The following is a 22,965-nucleotide window of genomic DNA, read 5'->3' as shown; positions in this document are numbered from 1 at the left end:
ACATTTCTTAAATTTACTCATAAATAATATAATATTATTTTGTATTATTGCTTAGAATAAACTTATTTCTAATTTTTACATTATTTATTTCTATATTTTTATTAAAATAGAAAATATGGATTTGGGACAAAAAACTTAAAAATAGTTGTAAGTTCAAGCACACACATATATTAATATATTAAAATTATTCCTTAAATATTAAATAATTTAAATATTAATCGCCATTGTAATTAATTACTAACAATAAAATTTATGTTTTTTTAAGAATTAACATTTTAGATGCCAAAAATAAAAATGCCAGCCCAGAAATAATTTTTTTCATGATTTTTGCAACTAGAAACACTAATTTAAGAATTAAGCGCGTCGGTTTGTTACTTTTGGGTGTTATATTAAGTTGAAAGCCGAATCGTCTCATTATTTAAAAGTTTTAAGTGTTTTTATATAGTAACTGCAGTTAATTACTCAATTTTAACTTTAAAATGTCTGCTGATAATATAGAAAAGTTATACCAGAACTACGGAATACTAGCAGATGCTAAGGATGACATCTCAAAGGTAACCTATAAATGAAAATTATATGAAGCTTTATTAAAATTATTTTTATTATTAAATCTTCCTATTTTTAGCACGAAAAAGAATATTTAGAGATATTGGCAGCAGTCAAAGGATCTGATAAAGAGAAACGATTGGCTTCCCAATTTATTGCAAAATTCTACACAAGTTTCCCTAATCTAGCAGATCAAGCGATAGAAGCTCAATTTGATTTGTGTGAAGATGATGACGTGGCGGTAAGTGTATATAAAACATATTTTTTTCAGTTACGTTCCTTCGTTTTTTATTGACAGATAAATCGAATATTAATTTCATTGTAGATTCGTAAACAAGCAATCAAAGCCTTGCCTACAATGTGCAACAATAATAAAGACCACACTACTCGGATATCTGACATACTTGCACAACTTCTGCAGTCAGACGATGCTACAGAAATTAATGTAGTAACAAATTCACTGGTCACCATCCTTAAAAGTGATCCCAAAGGAACTCTCACAGGTCTCTTCTCTCAAATACATCAGAGTACTGACAGTGAAGTCCCTAATGAAGTTGTTAGAGAAAGATGTATAAAGTTTTTAGCGACTAAAGTTAAACAACTAGGTCGGGAAATCATTGACAAGGAATGCGAGGAACTGATCATTGTTGAAGGAAAGAAAATATTGCAGGTTTGTTTTATTTTGTTACTATATTAGTAAAAATAAATGATAAATGTAAAAAAAAAACAAATATCATATTAGCAATATACTACATAATATGATTTAATTTAATAACTTTACATTTTATCTTTAAATAAACTTAACTATATTCTGCAAATATGTTAAGACATGAACTATAGAAACTTCATTTTATTATTAATCTTGTGTATATTGAAGACAATTTTTTTTATTAATTTTGTAGGTATTTTCTATTGAGGTGTACTATTTTGCAAATATGGTATTAAATTTTTTTTAGTAGAACATTCATATTATTCGTATTTGGTGCTACTTTGTATAATTTTTCAAATTTTTTATATTCGTAAATAAAATTTTGATTCAAATTTATCCCTTTGACATGTAAATATTTATGGGTATTTATTTACCTTTATATGATATGACTTACAATATGACAATATCATTTTCATAGTTATCTAAATATAAATACAACTATGAAATATTTTAAAAATTTTTGTGTGCTTCCATATTTTTTTTTTGTGAGGTATGTAATGCCATAGTTAAAGAGAGTTAATTTACATCCTCTTACACAAATATACACAGCCGAGATCAAATCAAGCCAAACTTCTTTTACATTATTACCTATTTTGTCACTGACTCCCTTAGTGTATTCAAGTGATTTTGCTGGTTGCTATAATTGGTTTAAGGTAATTCTTTAATGATAATGCATAGCATGGTCGTTGTTGAGATACTGTGATCTTATTTGGCCCTCAAGATGTTTAGCAATAAATAGACATTGGTTCCCCTTAAGCTTACAAAAAATCAATATACACAAGAAAAATAATCGTTATAATTAGCATTCTAATTAAATGTGTACTAATTATTTCTGACAATACTAATTGTCTACGAGGCTTAACAGAAGTTTTGTTAATATTACAATGTGGTTTTAATTTAATGTTAAATCAATTATCATAACTTATATAGGATTCAGTTGCTGAGGAGTTTGAGCACATCATGGAATTGCTAACTTGGACAAAAATCGGTAAAACTCCTGCAGGAAGGAAAGAATTGACTGAACTGATATTGGCATTAGCATTCACACCAGGCGACTGGCATCCGGAGGATCCTGAATATATAGACAGACTCATCCAGTGCACCCAACATGCATTGCCTTTATTTACAGTGAGTCATTTATGATATTATATTTAATGTATAGAAATTGTCTAACGACTAACTCATTATTTATTGATTAATTACATGTTTAAAATTTTGACTTAATTACTTGTTTTTATCATTGAAGTGTTTGTGTCATCAAATAGAATATGTAAACTGAATTTTGATAATGGATTATCTTTCAGGCGCAAGTAGATTCCACTCAGTATGTCAATATCTTTTGTGATAATGTACTTGCACAGTGGAATGATTTAGCTACAACTGGCAGTGCAGATATAAAATTGGAGATATTAAAAACCTTTGCGGAGCTCACAGAGCACTGCGGAGAGCTTGAGAATGCACCACAAAAAATTAATATAGTTTACGACGTATTAATGGTAATTATCATTGATGAAATATATTTTTACTTTAAAATTAATATTATTATATAATCTATAAGTCGTGGTGGCTTGAGGATAAAGGCTCACAGTTAGACAGGTTAAATATACCACACGTGAGGGTGCGGGTTCAAAACCTGGCAAGTACCAATGTGATCTTTTCGATTGTACTTTCTAAGAGTATTTAGACATCACTGACAGACATTGAAGGAAAACATCGTGAGGAAACCTGGTCTTATAATTTCAAATTATATAGTTGCTCAGCAGTGGGTTCCAATAGGCTGATGATGATGATGATATAAATATCGTTAAGAAAATATAAAATATGTAATATTGACTGGTTTAATTATCATGTCTGTAATATTCTATATATTATTTCTTACAGAAATATCTACCAGAGGCACCAATAGAAAATGAAAAGGATGATATTAAAGAGACTAAACCAGAAGAAGAATCCAAAGCTGATGAGTCCAAAGCAGCTCCGTCATTGCAGTTTTCACATGTTGAATGTGCGCTCTTTGCATTACACTCTTTGTGCAGGAAATCACCGGAGGCCTTAAGCGCTGATGCTGCAAGACTGAAACCATTACGTCTACGCCTTCAATACACAGCTAGATTAACACAAGGTTACATCAAAAAGTTAAAGGAAGTCACTCAGGTACAATATACAAGACTGTAGGTCTGCAAATGCCATTAATCTTTTTCTGTAGCGGTGTACTGAAAATTTATTTTTCTAATTGCAGGGTAAAAAGGGAGATGATGCCAATACAGAAGAAAACAAATTGAAAGTAGCAGCTTTAATGACTACATCAAATATAAACACACTAATACGAGACATATTCCGTACACCCCCCAGCTTCAAGAGCAAAGTTCAACTTTCATTTCAAACAAAGAAAGCTGAAAAAGAGGTATGTTATAATACATAACACAAATGAAATAATTTTAAATGTATTTTAATTCGAAAATATTGTCTCAGGAAAATCAGCCAGCTGTAATACATGAGAGGGAAAAAGAATCGTCGTCTAAACGGCACAGACCAATAACTTTTGATAATGGCGAAAAAAAGGAATCTCCGGAGAAAAGGTCGAGAAGTGGTGATGGGAACGTCAAAATGTACACACCACCATCTGGCAAATACAGCTCCAGACTTAGCAACTCCGGACGATTCACTGGTTCAAACCCGAGCAGGGGGAGGGGATATGGCAGGCGTGATTTTAGGAACAATGCGCCTTATAGGCGACGCAATAACTATTAATAAAAAAAATATACTATAACATTGGGGTTAGGATAAAAACGTGGGCGTCAACAATTCCAAGCGTTGATTTACAAACGCACAAATTCTAAAAATATGACTTGCAGAAAAAAATATGATATTAACAATATAGATTTTGAAGGGGAAAATATAAATTAATTTCGTTTCGCATTTGGACATTGACTGGTTGGATTTTCTAGAAGCATCTTTACATTCTGTGGACGCGGTCGTAGTTATTTACAGGATTTTTCGGCGTGCTGGTAGCTGATTAAGGCAAAGTTTGTAGTATTTCAATATTTTTTAGTCTAGGATACCGCCACCGGTGTCAACGTATTGGTAAGTTATATACACATTGAATATTATTTACAATACGCTAATAAAAGGAGAGATGCTGACAAAATATATTGTTCACGACATTGTAAGTATTTTAATTTTATTATAGCAATTATTCGTACCTGACTCTCGACGTCTATCCAATACGGAGCATGTATTATATTTTCAACAACATTCGGTAAGTTACATTACTTTGATGTTGTTTCTGTTTTATTTTCCGAATTTATTCGTTAAGCTGCTGTTGGACATGGTTTCGAGTCTACATTCAGGCTTTGTCAGGTCAAAGAAGAATCAACATCGGGATTTTAATTCGAGATTGTCACACTTTGATTAATAAAAACTCTAAAATTGATACAATCTTTTTTTATCCCTACCTTATAAATACTAAAGTTATACAGTATTTTTTTACTGTTCATCAGAATAGGATATAATATGGGAACTTTAGATGAATTGATTAAACTCCAACATTACTTATTAAATTAGTCTACAGTAATATCCTAGAAAACTTTTAGTCAATGAGAATATTCAATAAATACAGCCTTTTAAGAAGATAAGTAGTTACAAGGTACCACTATTTTCTAGAACTAGACATCATTAATCTAAATTACCCTTTTTGTTATATTAAAATTATTCAAATACCATTACTTAATTGTCTAATCATAGGTAGTTTAAAAATAAAATTGTTTTAAGTAAAAAATGTATTAATAAGGTGCTGTAAAACATGGTGACATTATAAAACTATTTATCTCATATTATCAACAATGTTACACATAATTCTATCCAATTCATAGCATGGGTCGTTATTGGCGCTATCACTTTGATTGTAATCTTCTAAAATCTCTGTTGGCACCTTGAAGTTAGATTCCATTTCATTTTGATCTGGTAAGCTTTGAAGAGCGTTTTGCAGAATATCCTGAACTTTATCTAAATGCTTCTGGAATCTGAAAATCAGAGTAAAACAAACATTAATAAATTGGCCACATTTTCCAATTCTGGATTTGTAAGTAATTATTTACTCCCTCATTTTTGTAAACACAACCAATATAGTCTTACTAAAGAGTTGTGCTTTTTATATTTACATTTTACTTATATTTGAAAGTTATTATAGTAACAACCTTTCTAAATATAGTAATTATTGGTATGCCCATACCTCATAGCAGTTTCCACTCTTTGACGTTTCTGCAATTCCATCATGACTCTTAAAGTTTCCCTAGCCTGATGTGGTCTGAACTCATTTAGAAGGTGATGAATGTGAATAAAAAGTAGACTGAGGTCTTCTACTTTCTCAGCTCGTTTTGGCGAATCGGGACAATGTACTAGTAAATCTAAGAGGTCTAAGAAATTCACCAGCAGAGAGTGATTTAACTTTTTCAATTCCCTCCTTCTTTCAAAATGCATGGGGTAGAGACGACGGAAACCCTGTTTTAAATATTATTTTATTATCATTTAGGTTTTCATCTATTAACATTAAAAATAATATCAACTGTTACCTGACTTTCCAAGGATCTGATTATTGTATCGTCAGCATTAAATGTGTGGCCAAACATTTGATATGAATCATGGATAGGACGTGGTGGTAAGGGAGCCCTATTTCTTCGAACATTATCGTCGGTGTAAAAATTTATATACTGGAGAGGTGGAAGTGGCAAGGAGCTAACTTGAGCTGTTTCAGAAGACATTTTAAAAGTGACTTTTATGGCCTAAAACATAAATTAATGCACTTTATATGGATATGAATTTTGAAGCAAATAAAATTTATATTTCTTTGCTCTAGTTCACGCAAGTTTTATTTTGTCGTAAACTAAGACTTCAATTGAGAAGTGACAGCTGCCAAGACATCATTGACAATTTGACACTAAAGTATAGTGTTACCTACTTAGTAAATCAGAAGTAAAAAAATATACTTGTTTGGCTACTTAAACTTTTATTTAAATTATTATTAACCAACTTTACACTTCTATAACCTTATATATATATGCTCATTGAAGTAAGACGAGTAATATAGTTTTTTAAGAGAAATATAACTTTTTACGATCCTTTAAGAAGGTTTTCTAAATCTCTAAGTGTGTATAGCATGCAATAAAACATAAACAATTTTTAGAGTGATATAGCAACCATCACATTTGTTTATGATTTATGGTTTTAATTTTATTGTAATCTGTAGTTGGTGGATTCTTGTTAGTGAATTGGTGATTAATCGGTGATAATCGTTACAATATTTAATATTTTTGTGAGGAGAAAATATCTTTTCTTTAAAAAATGGAGAATCCCAGTGGAACTTCTGGTCCAAGAGTAAGCGACAAACGTTTAGCACAAACGCAGGCAAAAGTAGATGAGGTCGTTGGTATTATGCGTGTCAATGTAGAAAAAGTTTTAGAACGAGATCAAAAACTCTCCGAACTAGACAACAGAGCTGATGCATTGCAGCATGGTGCTGCTCAATTTGAACAGCAAGCTGGTAAGCTTAAAAGGAAATATTGGTGGCAGAACCTGAAAATGATGTTAATCATTGGCGGAATAGGAGTCGTTTTGCTTATCATTATAATTGTTTGGGCTACTTCTGGAAGTGGCAGTTCAAATCCTGCGCCCCCTGTCGTGCCACCCGTCACCGAAGCTCCATCTGGACGATAAATATCTTCAAATTTGATAAACAACAGGCTACACCCTAACTTCTTACTATATTTATATGAAAATACACAAAAGTTGACTGATTACATTATATACAAAGGAAAATATTTTGTAGGTTTATTATCTTTACACTTACTCGTAATCAGTGTTTTTGAAATCTTATCAGATACTAAAACCTATATTTCACTACAATATAATTGTATTATATATATATAAAAAAAAAAACTATTTGAATGTATATCATACATAGTAATATTTTTCTAAGTCCTATATATGTTTTCAAACGTGTCGCTTCTTAAAGTTGTCAGCGGTGTTATTGTGATATAATTAAAGACCTTGGCCAATTTACTAAAAATATTCTTAAGACTATAATTACTCAAAATGGATGTTAACTAAGAATTTACAGAGCTTATTTACCGTTACAAAATTTTCTATAATATTTACACGACTACTATACATTATTATACGAAGGAATGGTGTTACTTTCTTTTTATTATTAGCTAATGTGTTGTATTAATTTATATGAAGGAATTTGCTTTGTAAACTCTGCTTTTCAATTATTACTACTAAGCACAAATTGTATTAGTTACGGCACATATCTGCATACAAACTTTACAGTAAATTTGTTATAATTCCGTTAGTTTTTCATTTATTCCATTTGCATTTCTACATCACCGGGACCAATTCTGTCGACTGCACAATGTAAGGTCCTCTGAAACCTTTAATGTTGAAAAGTAAGTTGATGTTGTATGTTTAATCTATATAACTTTATCTAGTTGTTTTGTATTATATGAAATAAAGATATTTATTCTTGAAAAACTTGTTTTTGTGTTGTCACTTCCTTCTCGAAATTTTTAATAATAAAGGCATTGGCAAAACTGGAAAGTGGGAAGTTGTTTGCGAAATTCTGCTACCAGTTATATGCATAAAATATTGTTATACATAATAAATAGCTCTTTGAAATAACAAACATCAATTTGTGTTTAAGATTTTTTAAATAAAGTTAAATTCCTCAAAGAAGTGATTCGCCAATCAGAGTAATGAATGGTTAATTAGTCTTGGAGAATTTGAAGAACTTATTGAAAAGGAATGGAATATGTTCTAGATACATAACAATGTTAACCGATTATTTTAGTAAAAACATTAAAAAAGCACAACTTATATCCCAAGCTTTTTCTTATGTATCAGTTTGGTCAGTTTAGGCTCACATAAATGCACAACAAGCTGAACATTAATATATAATTTTTTTAGGTCCATATCATAGTATCATCCCTATTCCTATTTATAGTGTATGAAAAAAAAAAATACATGATGTCAAAAGTTAAAAAATAGTTTTAAGCAATTTTTAGGCAAACATTAAGTTATTATAAAAGTGCTCTAGACAAAATTTGTAAATCATTAAATTATCTACAAAACATGTATACAGGCTTTGTTACTAACTCACCGTTTTTGAGATATAGTTTTTTTTTATGCTAAAGGGGGCAACTGAGCAGACGGCCTAGCTTATGGAGGTAGTACCGTCGCCCTTGGACATTCGCAATATCGTCTTGCGGATGTTTTACCACCCTTTATTGGGGAAGAGGGGGAGGAAAAGGTCGGAATGGGCAGCCGACTCTCTCACTCATAGGACGAAACGCAGCCATTAAAGGCTTCTTCACGCCGATCTTCAGTGAAAGGATGGTACTTCCAAGGGTCGAGCTGTAATAACTTGACCACAGCTAAGCTCTACCACCTCAAAAAGTGATTCCAAAAGTTGTAAAAGTTTTTGTAATGTAGCTTTTAATTTTCAAACATTTGAAAGATAAAAGCAATGAAAAACAAGTGTTTAATTTCATTGGTCTGATTAATAACCTTCATATTCATCATCTTTATACTCTTCATCATTTTGGGTGAAGATCAATGTGTCAATAGCAATGTATCACATGACACTTCTTTGAAATTAAACGAATTCTCCACTGTTGGTGATTCAACATTATCGTACATCCGGCCTTGACAATTTGTTCGTGCCATAACAAAAGAGGCAGACTTTTTTGCAAGTACATTGAGCACTGAATTGTGTGAAGTTTAAGGTGGCGCCAACGAATACCAACATTCAACCCTAGTCTGCAGGGTCTCATTGGAAACTAAGTCACACTTGAGCTCAGTAATATACCCGGAAAATATGTTGATGGGCAACAATTGAGGTTGGATGAAGACAAGCTCATTGAACTCGTTTTTATTTTTGTATTTTGAATAAAATATGTATAACGATGCTTATCTAAACGGATGTCCTGTTGACAACTTCTTGTAGAGTTTCATTACTCTTTTTAATAACTTCACCCGATTGAACGAAACTTTACAAATATAATTTAGTTCTTTTTTAATGAATTGACGTTGAGTTTTCTTCTGGTTTTAAGTAGAAAATGTTTTTTTTTGTTGGATTTCGAACAGACTGTAAGTACCTATACTCAGAAGTCTACATGTTCGCCAACAACAGTGATTGTATTTGTCATATGGAATTGCTCTATCTCTGTTTTATGTTACAAAAGAATCAGCACTAAAATTTTCTTTTAGCATTGAAATAAACCGAGACCCGTTGTGAGTATTCGTAAGAAATTTCTGTTAACTGTTTGGAACAGTTACGAGTTCCTCGAATAATAGACTAGAAGACGAAGATGTTACTAAAGTTGGACTATGTTGTTTTGCAGTTTTGATATTTCGCGTGCACTCATTATAGCCACCATATACGACAGTAGCTCTAGGGAGCAAAATGTCGAACATACCGAATGTATTTCTTTAACTTATGTTTCTCATTATCTAATACAACGCAGTTTAGTACCTAATTATCTACATCAAAGATGTTAATACTAATACGTAAGAATTGTCAATACCAATACTTTGCTTTTCAAAATGATCTTAGCTGGCATACTTCTGTGTTTTACGCCTCCTGACGTTATCAAACAACGATAAAGGGTAGGGAACTAATTGATATTCAAAATATCTTTCTATTTCATCTTAAAATGATCCAGTATCATCATATCTTGAGTTGGCACAACAATACAGGGTCAATGGTACTTTTTTCATCATCGTTTACCCGTTATTCTTGAAGTTAAAATTTACGTAAGTATATTTTAAATTACAATGGCCGGTAGAAAAAAATATTAAATACATATAATAATCTTAGAGATGTATATATGTGGCGTACTCATGCATGTTATCAAGATAAAAACTTGTACAACAATTCAGCAACTTAAATTGTTCATTTAAATGAAACTAGTATTTTTCGGATAAACTACGCGTGATTTATTTTTGTAAAAAACTACATACTCCCGACGTTTCGGTTACTTTTAAGAAATCGATGATAAATAACAAGGACCAACTGACAGACACTTACATCTCGTCAGCCCGTGATCACGGTTGCTGAAAAGTAACCGAAACGTCGGGAGTATGTAGTTTTTTACAAAAATAAATCACGCGTAGTTTATCCGAAAAATACTAGTTTTTTTTAATGAAAAAAATTCGCGAAAATCATAGATCTCATTAACTTAAATTGTTATATCTCAGAAACGGTGGGTCGTACGAAAAATTATTGCTTTATTTGTTATAAAAAATTATGATCTATATTGACTGGATTAATGAATATGAATTGGTTTTAAAACTTCGCAAAATATGTCACTGTTGTGTATAATTCTCCATTTTCTTACTTCTTACTTTTTTACATGTAACAAAAGAGACATTCTACGGATTACAAAAATTTAAACTAAAATTTAAAAAAAATAATTATTGATTAGTAATTTAAATTTTCAAAGCTCCAATTCCTTAATATTTTTGGAAATCTGAGCTCAGTTTTGAAAAGCATTGTAGATACTTTTACTTAACATATCTCATCTGAACATTGAACATAAATCTCTTTGGTCCTGCTTTAAAAATAAACAAAGAAATTATTATCGGTTATATCACATATTTTTGTAACTGGCTTACTAAATAACTTACTACTTATAAGGAAATCCATTCTAGTAGTTGAAAAAAAAAATATAATTCAATTCAATTGACATTATTATTATTTTTCAATTCATCAAAACCTTGCGACATTTTACATATAATTTTATATGGTTTAAAAATATATCTTTAAAGCTCTCTCGTTTCTTTAGTTGGTAGTCGTCTCAAACCATGCTGAAGACATAATCAAATACGTACCTTATCATTTATTTACATCTTTTCCTCCTACTAGAATGTAAACAAATCCAATAATGGAAGAAATGGAAAAGATACACTAAATAGGATTGTAAGATGTAGGAAGAAAATCATTTCAAAGTCACTGAACTATTAATTGAGCGGCGCGAAGACGTGGACCGTCGTCGTTTTAATGGATCAGCCGGTCCATTGTTCCAGAATTCAATATGTTCCAAGTAACGATGCTCTATTTTTACAAACCTGTTATAGCATTTTTATTCTCTTAGCTGTTTTGTATGCTGTCATCACCATAATGACGACATGACGACATCCGTTAGTGTGAAGGCAAATTCGTTAATTATTCATTTGAAGCTGCGTCACCAGTGTGGGAGCTCTAGTTGGAGATACTTGATATATTTGTACTACATAACTCCTACTCTTAATAGAGTTGGCTCACATTGTACTTTTAAGGCAGTCTTATAAAGCAATCCGCGTAAAAAAGACGTGGGTATGCAGAATGTCACCATCATTGGCAACTTCTTCCGTTACTTATCCGATATACCTTTGTTGGTCTACGTTACTAATGTTTCTATTCCATTAAGTTATACGTGTGACTATTGTTTATATGAATATGCAACAATTACACAATCACGATAACTAATTATAATGTAAAAAACGAATCCCTTCTCTGGGAAGCAAGCCAGTATTTATTGTATGTAAGAAAACCATCTAATCGAGATCCATGGAGGTTTCACAGAAATATGACAGTATAGATTTACTCTGCATAGTGTATAATGTCGTCCAAGCAATTGTAAATATTTTAATTCCCCATAAGAATCATCTTGATGGAATTCTTGTTTTTAGGTCGGCTAGTAATGTTCTGACTTTTCAACTTATCGTCAAGGTTCTTAATTCTTAACGATTCGACATGTGTCTCCAGTAACTAATACCCACAACTTCCCATCCACAGATTGCGGTATTAGTTTTGATATCAATTAAAATGTAGGTACGTCATTAATTTTGTGAGAATAAAAGAACATATAAATTGATATGAACAAAGTATTTAGTGTGCTAACAAAGGATCTTATTCGTATCAACATAGGAATTAGTAGGTGTTTACTAATGCAAGATATTTTCGTTATCTTCATAATTATTGTGTTATATGATTAAAGGACATGAAGATATGATGTTGATTTTCATCTGTTATTTTATTACAAACACCGTCAGGCGTCAGAAACTCATAGTTTTCTAAATGGAAGTAATGAAAAAAATTTTCGTTATTATTCAGTATGGTCACTTATGTCTAATTTAATATATATACGAAGGTTGTATTAATCAGGTTAAAACTAGCATAAAAAGACTCATGAAACGATTCGTTTAGCTTATAAAATTACAGTCTATATAACTGGAGCAAATGGCATTGTTGAACACGTAAGTTTTATTGAACTTGTGAATGTAAAAGTGTTAAACAAAATTATTTATCAGTGACGGAATGACAAAGTTATTATTCGTTAAAAGTGTGTATAATAATATATTTTAAAGACGTGGGATCGCAGGTGTCAAATTTCAAGGAAATATGAAGCTTGTGGGTCATAATGCGGAAGACAAGTGCTTCGTTTCGGTCCGCTTGTTGGCTTGGGACAGAATCAAATATAAGGATATGTACATTTTAAAACACAACATATCATGTTATTAAGATATGTAGTTAGATAATTCTCGTTTAGTCTAAACTAAAACAAATAATTATTTTTTATAATTTATACGTATTGAAATATTATGCTCAAGTCTAATATTGTAGTGAGAATTTCAAAGATTATTTATCACTTCTGTAAAATATAAAAGGACAGACTAATAATAAAAAAAAAAACTATAATTTCAGCATTCATTTAAAACCAGCCTGCATTAAAATGACATTGACGTTTCTTTTTTTTCTGTAATTAGCATTTAAGTAGTTATTTTTTTTTTTATAAAAATCCATTCAAATTGTTCAAGTAAGTGTTAATCTATGGAGGTATGACCATGCCTTTGAAAAATGAGACATCGTCGCTAACACCAGTTGCCTTGATCTTAGATTAGCTACGCTACATTACCTGGGATGACTGCTTTTAATCTGCGAACCAAATCTGAAACGCAACAGGGACCTTAGTATAAAATATCATCTGCAGTGTTAATGATTATAAATGAAAAAGTTGAAACTGTCAGTGTTTAATTTTCATTGTAAAAATCGTATAAAATGTAAGTAAGTGTGGTACTCTATCTACCATACTTGCTTATATTTTATACTTAAAAAAATATAAGTCTGAATCAAGTATTTCGGTCTTTCGCATCCTAAACAATGTAGTTAACTTTAATGTTTAGTTTTACTTTGAAGTGAAACATTTTGAGATCCTGTTTTATCATGCTTATAGCATTTTCAGATAAAGCTCTTTGAAAACGGATTATTATAGGACCTCGTCCAGTGTACACTCTTTAAAAAATGTAATTACATCCTATCCGAATTGGATTTATTTACGATTTTTATAAAACTAGTTACTTATTTTTTAGTCTATAAAGATATAATATGAAAATTTCCAAGGATACCGTGTTAAGAATAACGTCGCGGGGGTGGTATGGGCGAGTTTTTGTTTCGCCAGACGACATTCCTCATTTAGTCTGCTTATTGACATCCGTGTCAGTAATTGCGCTGCTCCTAATTCGCCATTCGTTCACCTGTACGAGACTACTTATTGATAAATAACACACGTTTCATCTAATTTATAAAGTTAAGTTTGCATTCTACTGCCACATGTTTAACAATTTATTTAAAAAGAAGTAATTTCATCGTATAAATGGCATTCCTCGTTTGATCTAACTTTCAAGATGCTATGTAAAGATCAGTTTTGATATAAAATCAAATAATTTATTTATTCGTCTTGTTTGCACACGATAATAATATAATATCTACCAGCTTACGTATATAGAAGATAAAACTATGGGGCTTTGAAAAACATACAGAGATAGAGATGTAAAATATATGTAGGATAATGTTAACAACTTTAAATGATTAAAGTTATTAATTTTTTAACGTCATTTAACTTGGAATGGACTTATAATAACCATTTCTCCTTTCGCAAATTATAGCACGATGCACAATTTAAATAAAAATTTTGATAGATATTGATAACGTAGCTTCAATATATATCCAATTTAATTATCTTCTCTACAAAAGCAGACAAAAAAAATTACATTAATTAATTCTGTTGTCGTGTTAAAACTGTGACCGAGCAAAAACTAAATATACAAGCATTTTATTCGATGAAGCGGGCAGTGTGAATGAACTCGCGCCTTATCGCTTTCATCAATTCGTGGTTCCATGGTAATGTATTGAATAGTTTAGTTTCATTCGCCATAAGAGGTCATCTAAATGTCTGCCTTCTAGCCAGAACTAAATAACAGCATTCCCCATTGAAAATACTTTTATTTTCAGGATTTATCTAACATGTATGAACTATATTTTTAACTATATAATGAAAGATAAATTTGTATTTTGAAGAATATAACCTTTTACCACTAATGTAACAATAGCCATAAATGCGTTGCTGTTATCAAAGCAATCAAGATGTCTTTTTGTTTTGCAAAAGAAGTTTCCTGCTGGTAGTCCGAGTACACCTTAATCTAAAGGAAATACATTCCTGCTTTTGGTTTCTTATAAGGAATCCGATTTAAAATTCTTTACACGTTGATCGTTGCAAAAAGCGATAGTGCGAGTGGTACACCAGATTATTACATAAGAGTTACGAATAACTATTATCAATACATTGCTACACTCGTTATTGCCCGATTGGTATTTGGTACCACTACCCACACAATAAATACATTAGTATTTAGTACCTACACAACTTATACAGCGATGAATTGATTTTAATAAAGGAAAAATAATTCAAGGTTAGAGATTTACTGTGTGGCTCGGTAAAGTAATACTAAAAAGTACGTAGTTATAACACAACCTATGTATGTATAAAAAAATCTTTATTCGCCTCTACCCTTTACCGTTTATTTCCCTGTGGAAAAAGTATTATAAATTCTGATACAAAACAGCTAACTGGGTATCAGAATTTATCAGTTAAAAAAATATTTATAAGATTGAAAAAATTTTCTGATACAGATTTCTATAAGAATCTATCAGTTATGAGAATTTATGAGACCGTTTCCACAGGGTTATTCACATATAGTTAAATATATTAATATAGGTACACAAACAAAAGAGAATAGTGCACGCAGAATATATGCAAAGGCTATTGCTGTGAACAATCTCCTACTGACAAGATACAGTGTAAAAGAATGGATAATAAAATAAATACATTAAGTTGAATAATACACTTTCATAGTTATTAAAATAGTATAAAATTTATCTCTCTATATACTGCTATACCATACGTCACTGAATTTTTCCTTAGTGGTTGGACAGATTCGAAGGAATTTCTTTACATGCATTTTTGTGACGCCCCAAATGGTTACTATTCACAAATCAGCCCGGCAGATGGCGTTGCAGTTGGTATCTGGGTTATTTAAAATGAAAAGGTTGCGACGTGAGTTACTATAGTAGGGTTTAAACACACTATGCATTTTACATTTATCTCTGAGCGCAACTGTCATGTATACGCGGACGGAGCCGCGGGAAAATATAGACAATAAATATGACAATATAAATACTTACAAATAAATGTTACATTGCGAGTTAAATTATTGATTATTTTGTTTAAAAAATAAATTATTTTTTTTTGAGGGCACAACTTTTAACAGGCCCGTTTTTGTTACAAAAAACAACGTAAATATTTAAAGGAATACGTAATTACCAAAGTTAATTTATTATTCGTATTGCTTTTAGACACGTGATAGCGTGTTAGATATCAATCTGTGAATCATAACCTAACAATTCAACATAAATGTATACATATACAAACCAAATATTCTAAATATTCGACAGTTTATAAACTAAATGGAAGCAAGGAGATAGCTTTTGTGTTAAGTGACTACTATATAATGTTAACAGCTGTAGCTAATGTTTCCTGGTTATTGAAAACCGATGACATTAACAAATGGCTTGCATGTGGGGTAAAAGCTTTCACATTAAATGCGAGCACTACAGTTTGTTTACATTACACAATATATATATATATATATATATATATATATACGATTGTGAACATAAATAAGGCTTAAAAATAATTAACGTCAAACAAATAGTCAAGACTAGAAAATTTTATGAGATGTGAAAACATTAAAAATACTTTAATATGTACATAGATATAGTTTTTGCATTCTGTGAGGATTTTATATAGAGAATTATATAATAAAACATATATAGTAAAAAGAAATATTTTTTAAAGTAAACAGTAATACTGCATAAACATTACATGACCAAAAAAATTAACAAAAATTTTCGAGATACAACTAAGAAGAGTGAACGTCTTTTAAAACCAATATTTTCTCAGAAGACCGTGACATCTAGAGAAATAACAGCTATAACAGTGGTTGAGCACTGTAAATACGATCTAACAAAACAGCTTGACAAACATGAATGAATTTAATTATTGCTCATATTTATTTAAAAAACTATATTTATTTAAGTCGTGGCCGTATTCTTGTTACTGAACTATTCAGTAAACAAGTGAAAAATACCGAGAAAAAGATGAAATTAGAATGATTAATCAGCTTGTAGCCAAAAAATAACACTATTTTCCTACAAAATTGTTTTGCAATGAATGATAAACGAGAGCATGTAGGTAGAGACGAAGGTCACTTCCATACTGCCTACATGTTGACAGTGTGATCAAGCTATGACGTAATTCACGTCATATTCAACAAGCCAGATTGTTGGATACCGGTATTTTGTGAACAACTTAAAATGATATAATCCGTTATTCTGAACATATGTAAAAAAAAAAATAGATTTTACGTGTGCCAAGAATATTATAATTCTTTAACATAATATAATACGTATGGACAATATATTATACAATGTTACAAACCCCTCAACAATTGGCCATTATTGCAAACAGTATATTTAATTTCTTTATTCATAAATTAAATCCTCGATGACTAGGAAGTCGAAAATAGCAGAATGATCAAAGTTTGTTTTCATATGTATGTTTATAACCATACTTAGCAAAGACGTACAGATACAATGATTCATCGAATAATTTATACAATGGTGATTACAAACTTCATGGTATATCTGATGACTCGGGAGATGTGGAATGAGCGAGAAGCACTGAGCACAGTGTGGGCTGAATGACGACGACCGAGTACGCCGCGCGCCGCTCCGAACGAACGTGAGGCTATTTAAAACTGTGCGCAGTAACCCGGCGCCGAGTCGACATTTAATAATCAGTCCTGCCTTGTCTTCTGACGTGTACGCGACACCGCGATCTGTGTTTACACTTAAACTCCTGCCAGTGTTTGTTTAGTTTCTACGTTTTTAATACACACGTGAAAAATGGCTGACAGTGGTCTCAAGAGAAATATTCCGATCAAGCTTGGAGATTTTTCAGTCATCGATACTGAATTCTCTAGCATCAGGGAGAGATTTGACGCCGAAATGAGAAAAATGGAAGAAGAAATGAGCAAATTCCGATCGGAACTCATGAATAGAGAAAGCAACAATTTCTTTAAAAGCTCCACAAGGTATTTATAATATTTTAATAAAGATAATAGCGTATTCTTTAAGGATTAAATGTATATATATATATTTTTTTGAGGAGTGTATTTCATATTTGACGCAGCTGGTAAATTGCGGTAACTATTAAGAATATAATTTTCATGGAGGGGGTTCATATTACTTGAATTTATTTTATTATTCTGAATGTAGCTTTAACGGCCGGACATGTTTACCTAAAAGGGAATCTTGAATTAATGAGGTTGGGATTTCGCAAGTCGCCTACCACGCTCGACCTCGGTTGTTACACGAAAGTGGTTATTCAAAAGGTATTATTCGGGATCATTCCGCGGAACGGCATCAACTGCAGACATCTTGGACCGGCTCCATTTAAAGCGTGCAGCGATACGTAAGACGCGGTGATGTCATAAATAGAAATAGCGCCGGCCACCAGCCCGACGATTTGTACATAAAAAGATTAAATGTTCAACTTTCATTTATCAATTGTTGCTTGTTAAAGAAATTCTTTGGGTTATCGTGTTACAAGTAACATTGTAAACCAAAAGATCAGGTTACAAAAATGTAATAACAATCTTTAAAAATATATATATGTGTATGTATGTATGTAAATTTCAATGCATATATACGGTAAATAGTCGCGTTGCGAAAACCGGTTTGCGGAGTTCTTATCAGCAAGTATAAAATGTACAATAGTTTGACGGGCTGAAAAAAAAAAAATATAATGAAATGTACTTACCGCATGAAACCATACAACATGACCCAGTTGAATGGAATTGGTTCAAACTTCTGTGACGCAACGTATATCGATGAAATACTTGGCAGGTGTTTCTGAATGAATAAATAATGTTAAGGACAATGTTAGGACGTCCTCTAAATGTAAAATTACATTTACATTTTTACTACTAGGTAGAAATTGGTGAACTACCTCTAGAATATTGTTGCGTGACAGGATAACCTGTCCGCCCATACTAACGACGGTGACGTGGGTTTCATGCTATTATTTATTAAGCATAAATCATTGATTTATAAGTATAATACATTCCTAACCAAGATTATATGACGCCAACGTAAAGGACAGCAAGAACAAATGAAAACAATTAAGGAATAAAAGATATAATATTTATATACTATGCAAAATATGTAATATGGCTTAATAATGTTATTTATATATAATTTTTGGCTTGCTTAAGTTTTAAACTCGCATTAATTTAACCTATGAATGCTTTTATTTTTTTTATTCCTTCAAATATAAGGTATAATTACTACCTCTCGAAATGAGTAAATGAATTATTTGTGCAAAAAAAACTAACAGTAATTTGCCTTTTGCATGTCTTACAATTTCGAATCTGTTTCCTCCGGAGGAGTAACCAAGTCTTCAGAGAGGTAAAATATGTACACAATACTTGTATACAAATAACACATCACAACAGCACCCGTCCAACACAAACCTGCTTCGTATATTTTATATAAATATCTGTCATTATAAACACAGCAAGCACAGATAATATTCATAACATTGGGTATATCTATATATGAACGACACAATCTATGTATTCTTTTATAATGTACAATAATTTTAAATATTTAATTTCTATGTAACTTACAATGACATTTTGACATTAACCTTCTGTATATTATGTAATAGCTATATAAAGTAAAATACGTCAACCGTTGTGTCAAATTCTGTGATATATTGGTTTTACATTGGTGATGTCATTGTTGACAGTAACCTTGACTGCATTCGCAGATGACATCAGCGACAAGTGATAAAATAATTATGAACATCAGAAAAATCACACAAAACCAAATAAATGCACTATTGTCAATACAATCGATGAAAACTAATAATGAATTCTCCAGATTAATTATTCAATAAAACAAGGCTCCATTTAAAAGTGAATGTTCTTGTTACATATTAGTTAATTGTTCTGTGTATTAAAATTAATTCATGAGAAAAATGCGGGCGCTTTTAACTTGTTCGCTGTAAAAAAAAAACACGATCAAAATCTAAAATTAAATGGTTTCTTAGTATGAGGTTTGTGAACTGTATTTGCATGTCGGCATAACATTCAACCGTCGTTTGCATGATTTGAAATGCAATTTATTCAACTGAGCTCGACATAACAAATAACTTAAATTGATACAATTAACAACTTCGTTGAACAAATTTCTTAAATTAGTTTCAGAATTTCATAGACACTAATTTCACCTTCACATTCTTCAGTCATCAAAGGCCGTATCGTGTATTCGCCGTTCAATTAACCATAGATCGGAAATTTTCACACAATTTGTAAAAGTTTAACACGAACCGATAAAAGTTGTTTACGAAAATCAATAACCGCATACAAGATGGAGAAATTGATAATAATTTAATATCCACAGCACGACCACATCATCACAACACAGTGACAGCAGACAACTCGCCGAACCAAGCCATTGGGATAGCTTAAACTCACCTCTCATTCAGGACGAAGGGGATGGCAAATCTCTGAAACTGAGATTCGATGTCAGTCAATACACCCCCGAGGAAATCGTCGTTAAGACTGTTGACAACAAATTACTGGTGAGATTCCAAGAACGAACTGTTTCAATGCTATGTTATTCATACGATTGAATACATTTTAACTTGTTTTATTTTTAAACAGAATTATCTCGAACGCCCGGCATCACGCCAGAATCAAATCGAATATTTAATCTGTAATCAATGAGCGTAATTCACTCTTGTTCTATAAATAACTGTTTTGAATTTAATCATTTTTAATTTATTTTTCAGGTCCACGCCAAGCACGAGGAGAAGTCGGAGACTAAGTCTGTTTACAGAGAGTATAATAGGGAATTCCTGTTGCCGAAGGGCACCAATCCCGAGGCCATTAAGTCATCTCTATCTCGCGATGGAGTACTTACGGTGGAGGCGCCGCTGCCTCAGCTCGCCATCACCGACAGGAACATCCCCATACAGAAGCACTGAAGCCATCCTAGCGAACTAAATTAACAGCAGCTATTCCATATTAATAATTTATTATAATTTATAAATTGTAACTAAGTATCAGAATATTCGGTAACTTATTTTTGAATCTTATATGAATTGAATCTCGTTTATCGGTTTTGTTTGATTTAAGATTATTCCAAATTTAAAAAATATATATATGTGGAAGTTTCGAATCTCATACGTATTCGTGTCGCTTTGTTACGCTTTCACTGTGATTTTGAGAGGTTTTTGAATCACTTTTGATACTCTAGCGGTCTGCTGATATTGCACTATTATATATTAACAAACACTTGGTATAGCGAACTTTCCTACAATCAGCCTGTACCGTTATATCGGAGCTTATATTTTGGTGATAATAGTGCAATTGGTACATCACGTACTTATAATATTGGTAGTCTTTTTTAAAGACATTTCTGTCCTTTTATCTTAAAAGGCAATTTCGTCCTAATGTTATATTTAGTAAACAATAACTATAGCAGTATATTCAAAACACCATGTTAACGGCTTTTTAATGATACACATTTATATTTTAGTACAAAAAAATGTTGTAGATGGCAATAAATTGCAATAGAAAAATTTTCTGGTAGTTTTTTTTTACGTTATGAATACATATTCTGACTAAATAATATTATTATTTGTTTTTTTCGACTTATAAATTCTTAAGTATATTTTTGAACGTGTAATGTACTTAAAATATTACTTATCTATCAAATATTGTTTTTAAAATAGTAGGTATTCTCATTGACAGACACTTCAAGGACAAGAGCTATGACAGCTAAACCTAAACGTTTTTATTTTAAAAATTCACACAATGTTCCATGTTGCAAAATAGTTTTATTCTTACTAAAAGCATTGTTCATTGTTCTGTAAAACAAAGAATTTCCTAGTGGATTTATGAAAATATTTTAACGAACATGACATGTTGAAACTGAAAACGTCTACAATAAAAAGTATAAAAACTTATAAGCTAGCAAAAAAATAAAACACTTAAATATAAATACTAGCCAATTATTTATATGAGAATAAGAAAATAGCTTCATTAAGAATTAACTGTGAACTTAATACTATTACTAATTCAAAGATATTTAGAATTTATGATTCAATCTGTCATTGTCACCATTATTTCATAAATTTGCCGTAGTGATTATGACTAATGTGCGTCAACAAACAGCGTTCGTCTGCGGTACATTTACGCGCGTTCTATTTCAGTTGCCAAATTGGTTTTAACAAATATATGACAAGGACAACGTACTGTTTAGCAAAACTAACTAATAATTTTCACTGTATCGCGCTTACATCACCGCGATGCATCTTGTTGGTATGCCCCAAATACAAAGTTGTTTATGAGGCACAGACAAGAATAGAAATTAATGGTTGCCTGAATTTATATTAAGTGTACACATTTAATGTATTCGGTTACTGTAAATGTTCGCTTTTACTTCTTTCATGATTTATAAGACGAGTCGTAAAATACAGCTATGTAAACAAAATATTGCAGATATATCATTAAATAAGATTAGGTGTACCTATAAATAGCATTTGTATAGACGAAGTTATCTCTGGTTAATGTATAAACGAATATAAACTTTTTTATAACAGGAAAAATTTACTTTCAATACGTATTGTCAGATCAACTAAATATAGATAAAAAAATTAGGTTATAATCATCATTTAACTGAAACGAATATTTTTCGGATTACTACGCGTATTTTTTTTTTAACTACATACTCCAGACGTTTCGATTATTTTGCAGCAACAGTGATCACGGGCAGGCGAGATGTCTCTTAAAATATTAGTTCAATTTAAATGAATACTCGCGAAAGTTTTATACCTATCTCATTTATAATCATCATGTCCTCCTATGATGGTCAACTGCTGTCCTCGGGCCTCTTTTTATAGAGGTCTATGGCTTACTAATACTACACGGATTGGCAGAGGGTTTTACTTAGTGTTCCTTCCGTAGTACAGGTCTTATGTTCGTAGTACCACTAAGTCGCCTCTTAAGACATTCCGGGCTAGTGAAGTGTTGATACTTTAATTCTTACGCCGTCACCAGTTCACCACACGGTATTTAGTATTGATATAAATTAAATTTTATGTATTGTATTATCAATTACGTAATATTTTAATATTATATATCAATTTATTTAGCGTTTGATTTTACCTGCGGATTTTTAGTTTTCTATAGAGTCCCGGTTTTAG

General features: G+C 31.3%; 5 protein-coding genes and 1 long non-coding RNA gene across 7 annotated transcripts in view; 3 read left to right on the top strand and 3 right to left on the bottom strand.

Annotated features, from left to right (window-relative positions):
- LOC116766496 (muscle LIM protein 1) overlaps positions 1 to 22,965 on the bottom strand; it is a 179,256-nt gene that overhangs the window by 47,761 nt on the left and 108,530 nt on the right. The window lies entirely within an intron of this gene.
- On the top strand, positions 347 to 4,693 carry LOC116766186 (apoptosis inhibitor 5). Its single transcript, XM_032655928.2, has 8 exons — positions 347 to 554; positions 626 to 787; positions 872 to 1,216; positions 2,186 to 2,383; positions 2,560 to 2,751; positions 3,137 to 3,409; positions 3,495 to 3,659; positions 3,728 to 4,693. The coding sequence occupies exons 1-8, from the start codon at positions 480 to 482 to the stop codon at positions 4,004 to 4,006; spliced, it is 1,689 nt and encodes a 562-aa protein (XP_032511819.2). The 5' UTR covers positions 347 to 479; the 3' UTR covers positions 4,007 to 4,693.
- On the bottom strand, positions 5,017 to 11,288 carry LOC116766187 (mediator of RNA polymerase II transcription subunit 7). Of its 2 annotated transcripts, XM_061522702.1 has the most exons (4): positions 11,141 to 11,288; positions 5,827 to 6,036; positions 5,487 to 5,755; positions 5,017 to 5,277 (listed from the first exon to the last, which is right to left on the bottom strand). In XM_061522702.1, exons 2-4 carry the CDS (start codon positions 6,013 to 6,015, stop codon positions 5,079 to 5,081), a joined length of 657 nt encoding a protein of 218 aa, XP_061378686.1. In that variant the 5' UTR covers positions 6,016 to 6,036; positions 11,141 to 11,288; the 3' UTR covers positions 5,017 to 5,078. The 2 variants fall into 2 exon arrangements, with proteins under 2 accessions (XP_061378686.1, XP_032511820.1); XM_032655929.2 differs by lacking the exon at positions 11,141 to 11,288 and having other exon boundaries at positions 5,827 to 6,195.
- Positions 6,476 to 7,783, top strand: LOC116766493 (synaptobrevin-1-like). The gene has a single exon (XM_032656358.2). The coding sequence runs from the start codon at positions 6,596 to 6,598 to the stop codon at positions 6,965 to 6,967; it is 372 nt and encodes a 123-aa protein (XP_032512249.1). The 5' UTR covers positions 6,476 to 6,595; the 3' UTR covers positions 6,968 to 7,783.
- Positions 15,108 to 17,405, bottom strand: LOC133319256 (uncharacterized). Its single transcript, XR_009752937.1, has 2 exons — positions 17,322 to 17,405; positions 15,108 to 15,654 (listed from the first exon to the last, which is right to left on the bottom strand). It is a non-coding gene; the product is annotated as an uncharacterized LOC133319256 (long non-coding RNA).
- LOC116766250 (heat shock protein beta-1) lies at positions 17,451 to 21,342 on the top strand. Its single transcript, XM_032656049.2, has 3 exons — positions 17,451 to 17,782; positions 20,157 to 20,337; positions 20,548 to 21,342. Exons 1-3 carry the CDS (start codon positions 17,595 to 17,597, stop codon positions 20,740 to 20,742), a joined length of 564 nt encoding a protein of 187 aa, XP_032511940.1. The 5' UTR covers positions 17,451 to 17,594; the 3' UTR covers positions 20,743 to 21,342.

This window comes from Danaus plexippus, chromosome 15, assembly GCF_018135715.1.
Source record: "Danaus plexippus chromosome 15, MEX_DaPlex, whole genome shotgun sequence".
NCBI lineage: Eukaryota > Metazoa > Arthropoda > Insecta > Lepidoptera > Nymphalidae > Danaus > Danaus plexippus.
This window is presented reverse-complemented; position numbering and strand designations above follow the sequence as displayed.

What these genes read in the sequence shown, in the direction of transcription:
- LOC116766186 (XM_032655928.2), top strand. Translation starts at nt 480, where the DNA reads ATGTCTGCTGATAATATAGAAAAGTTATACCAGAACTACGGAATACTA. An exon ending in GTGAAGATGATGACGTGGCG is followed by an intron (nt 788 to 871) that starts GTAAGTGTATAT and finishes ATTTCATTGTAG; the next exon opens with ATTCGTAAACAAGCAATCAA. An exon ending in ATGCATTGCCTTTATTTACA is followed by an intron (nt 2,384 to 2,559) that starts GTGAGTCATTTA and finishes ATTATCTTTCAG; the next exon opens with GCGCAAGTAGATTCCACTCA.
- LOC116766187 (XM_061522702.1), bottom strand. Translation starts at nt 6,015, where the DNA reads ATGTCTTCTGAAACAGCTCAAGTTAGCTCCTTGCCACTTCCACCTCTC. An exon ending in TCAGATCCTTGGAAAGTCAG is followed by an intron (nt 5,756 to 5,826) that starts GTAACAGTTGAT and finishes TATTTAAAACAG; the next exon opens with GGTTTCCGTCGTCTCTACCC. An exon ending in AGAGTGGAAACTGCTATGAG is followed by an intron (nt 5,278 to 5,486) that starts GTATGGGCATAC and finishes TCTGATTTTCAG; the next exon opens with ATTCCAGAAGCATTTAGATA.
- LOC116766493 (XM_032656358.2), top strand. Translation starts at nt 6,596, where the DNA reads ATGGAGAATCCCAGTGGAACTTCTGGTCCAAGAGTAAGCGACAAACGT.
- LOC116766250 (XM_032656049.2), top strand. Translation starts at nt 17,595, where the DNA reads ATGGCTGACAGTGGTCTCAAGAGAAATATTCCGATCAAGCTTGGAGAT. An exon ending in TTCTTTAAAAGCTCCACAAG is followed by an intron (nt 17,783 to 20,156) that starts GTATTTATAATA and finishes TAATATCCACAG; the next exon opens with CACGACCACATCATCACAAC. An exon ending in CTGTTGACAACAAATTACTG is followed by an intron (nt 20,338 to 20,547) that starts GTGAGATTCCAA and finishes TTTATTTTTCAG; the next exon opens with GTCCACGCCAAGCACGAGGA.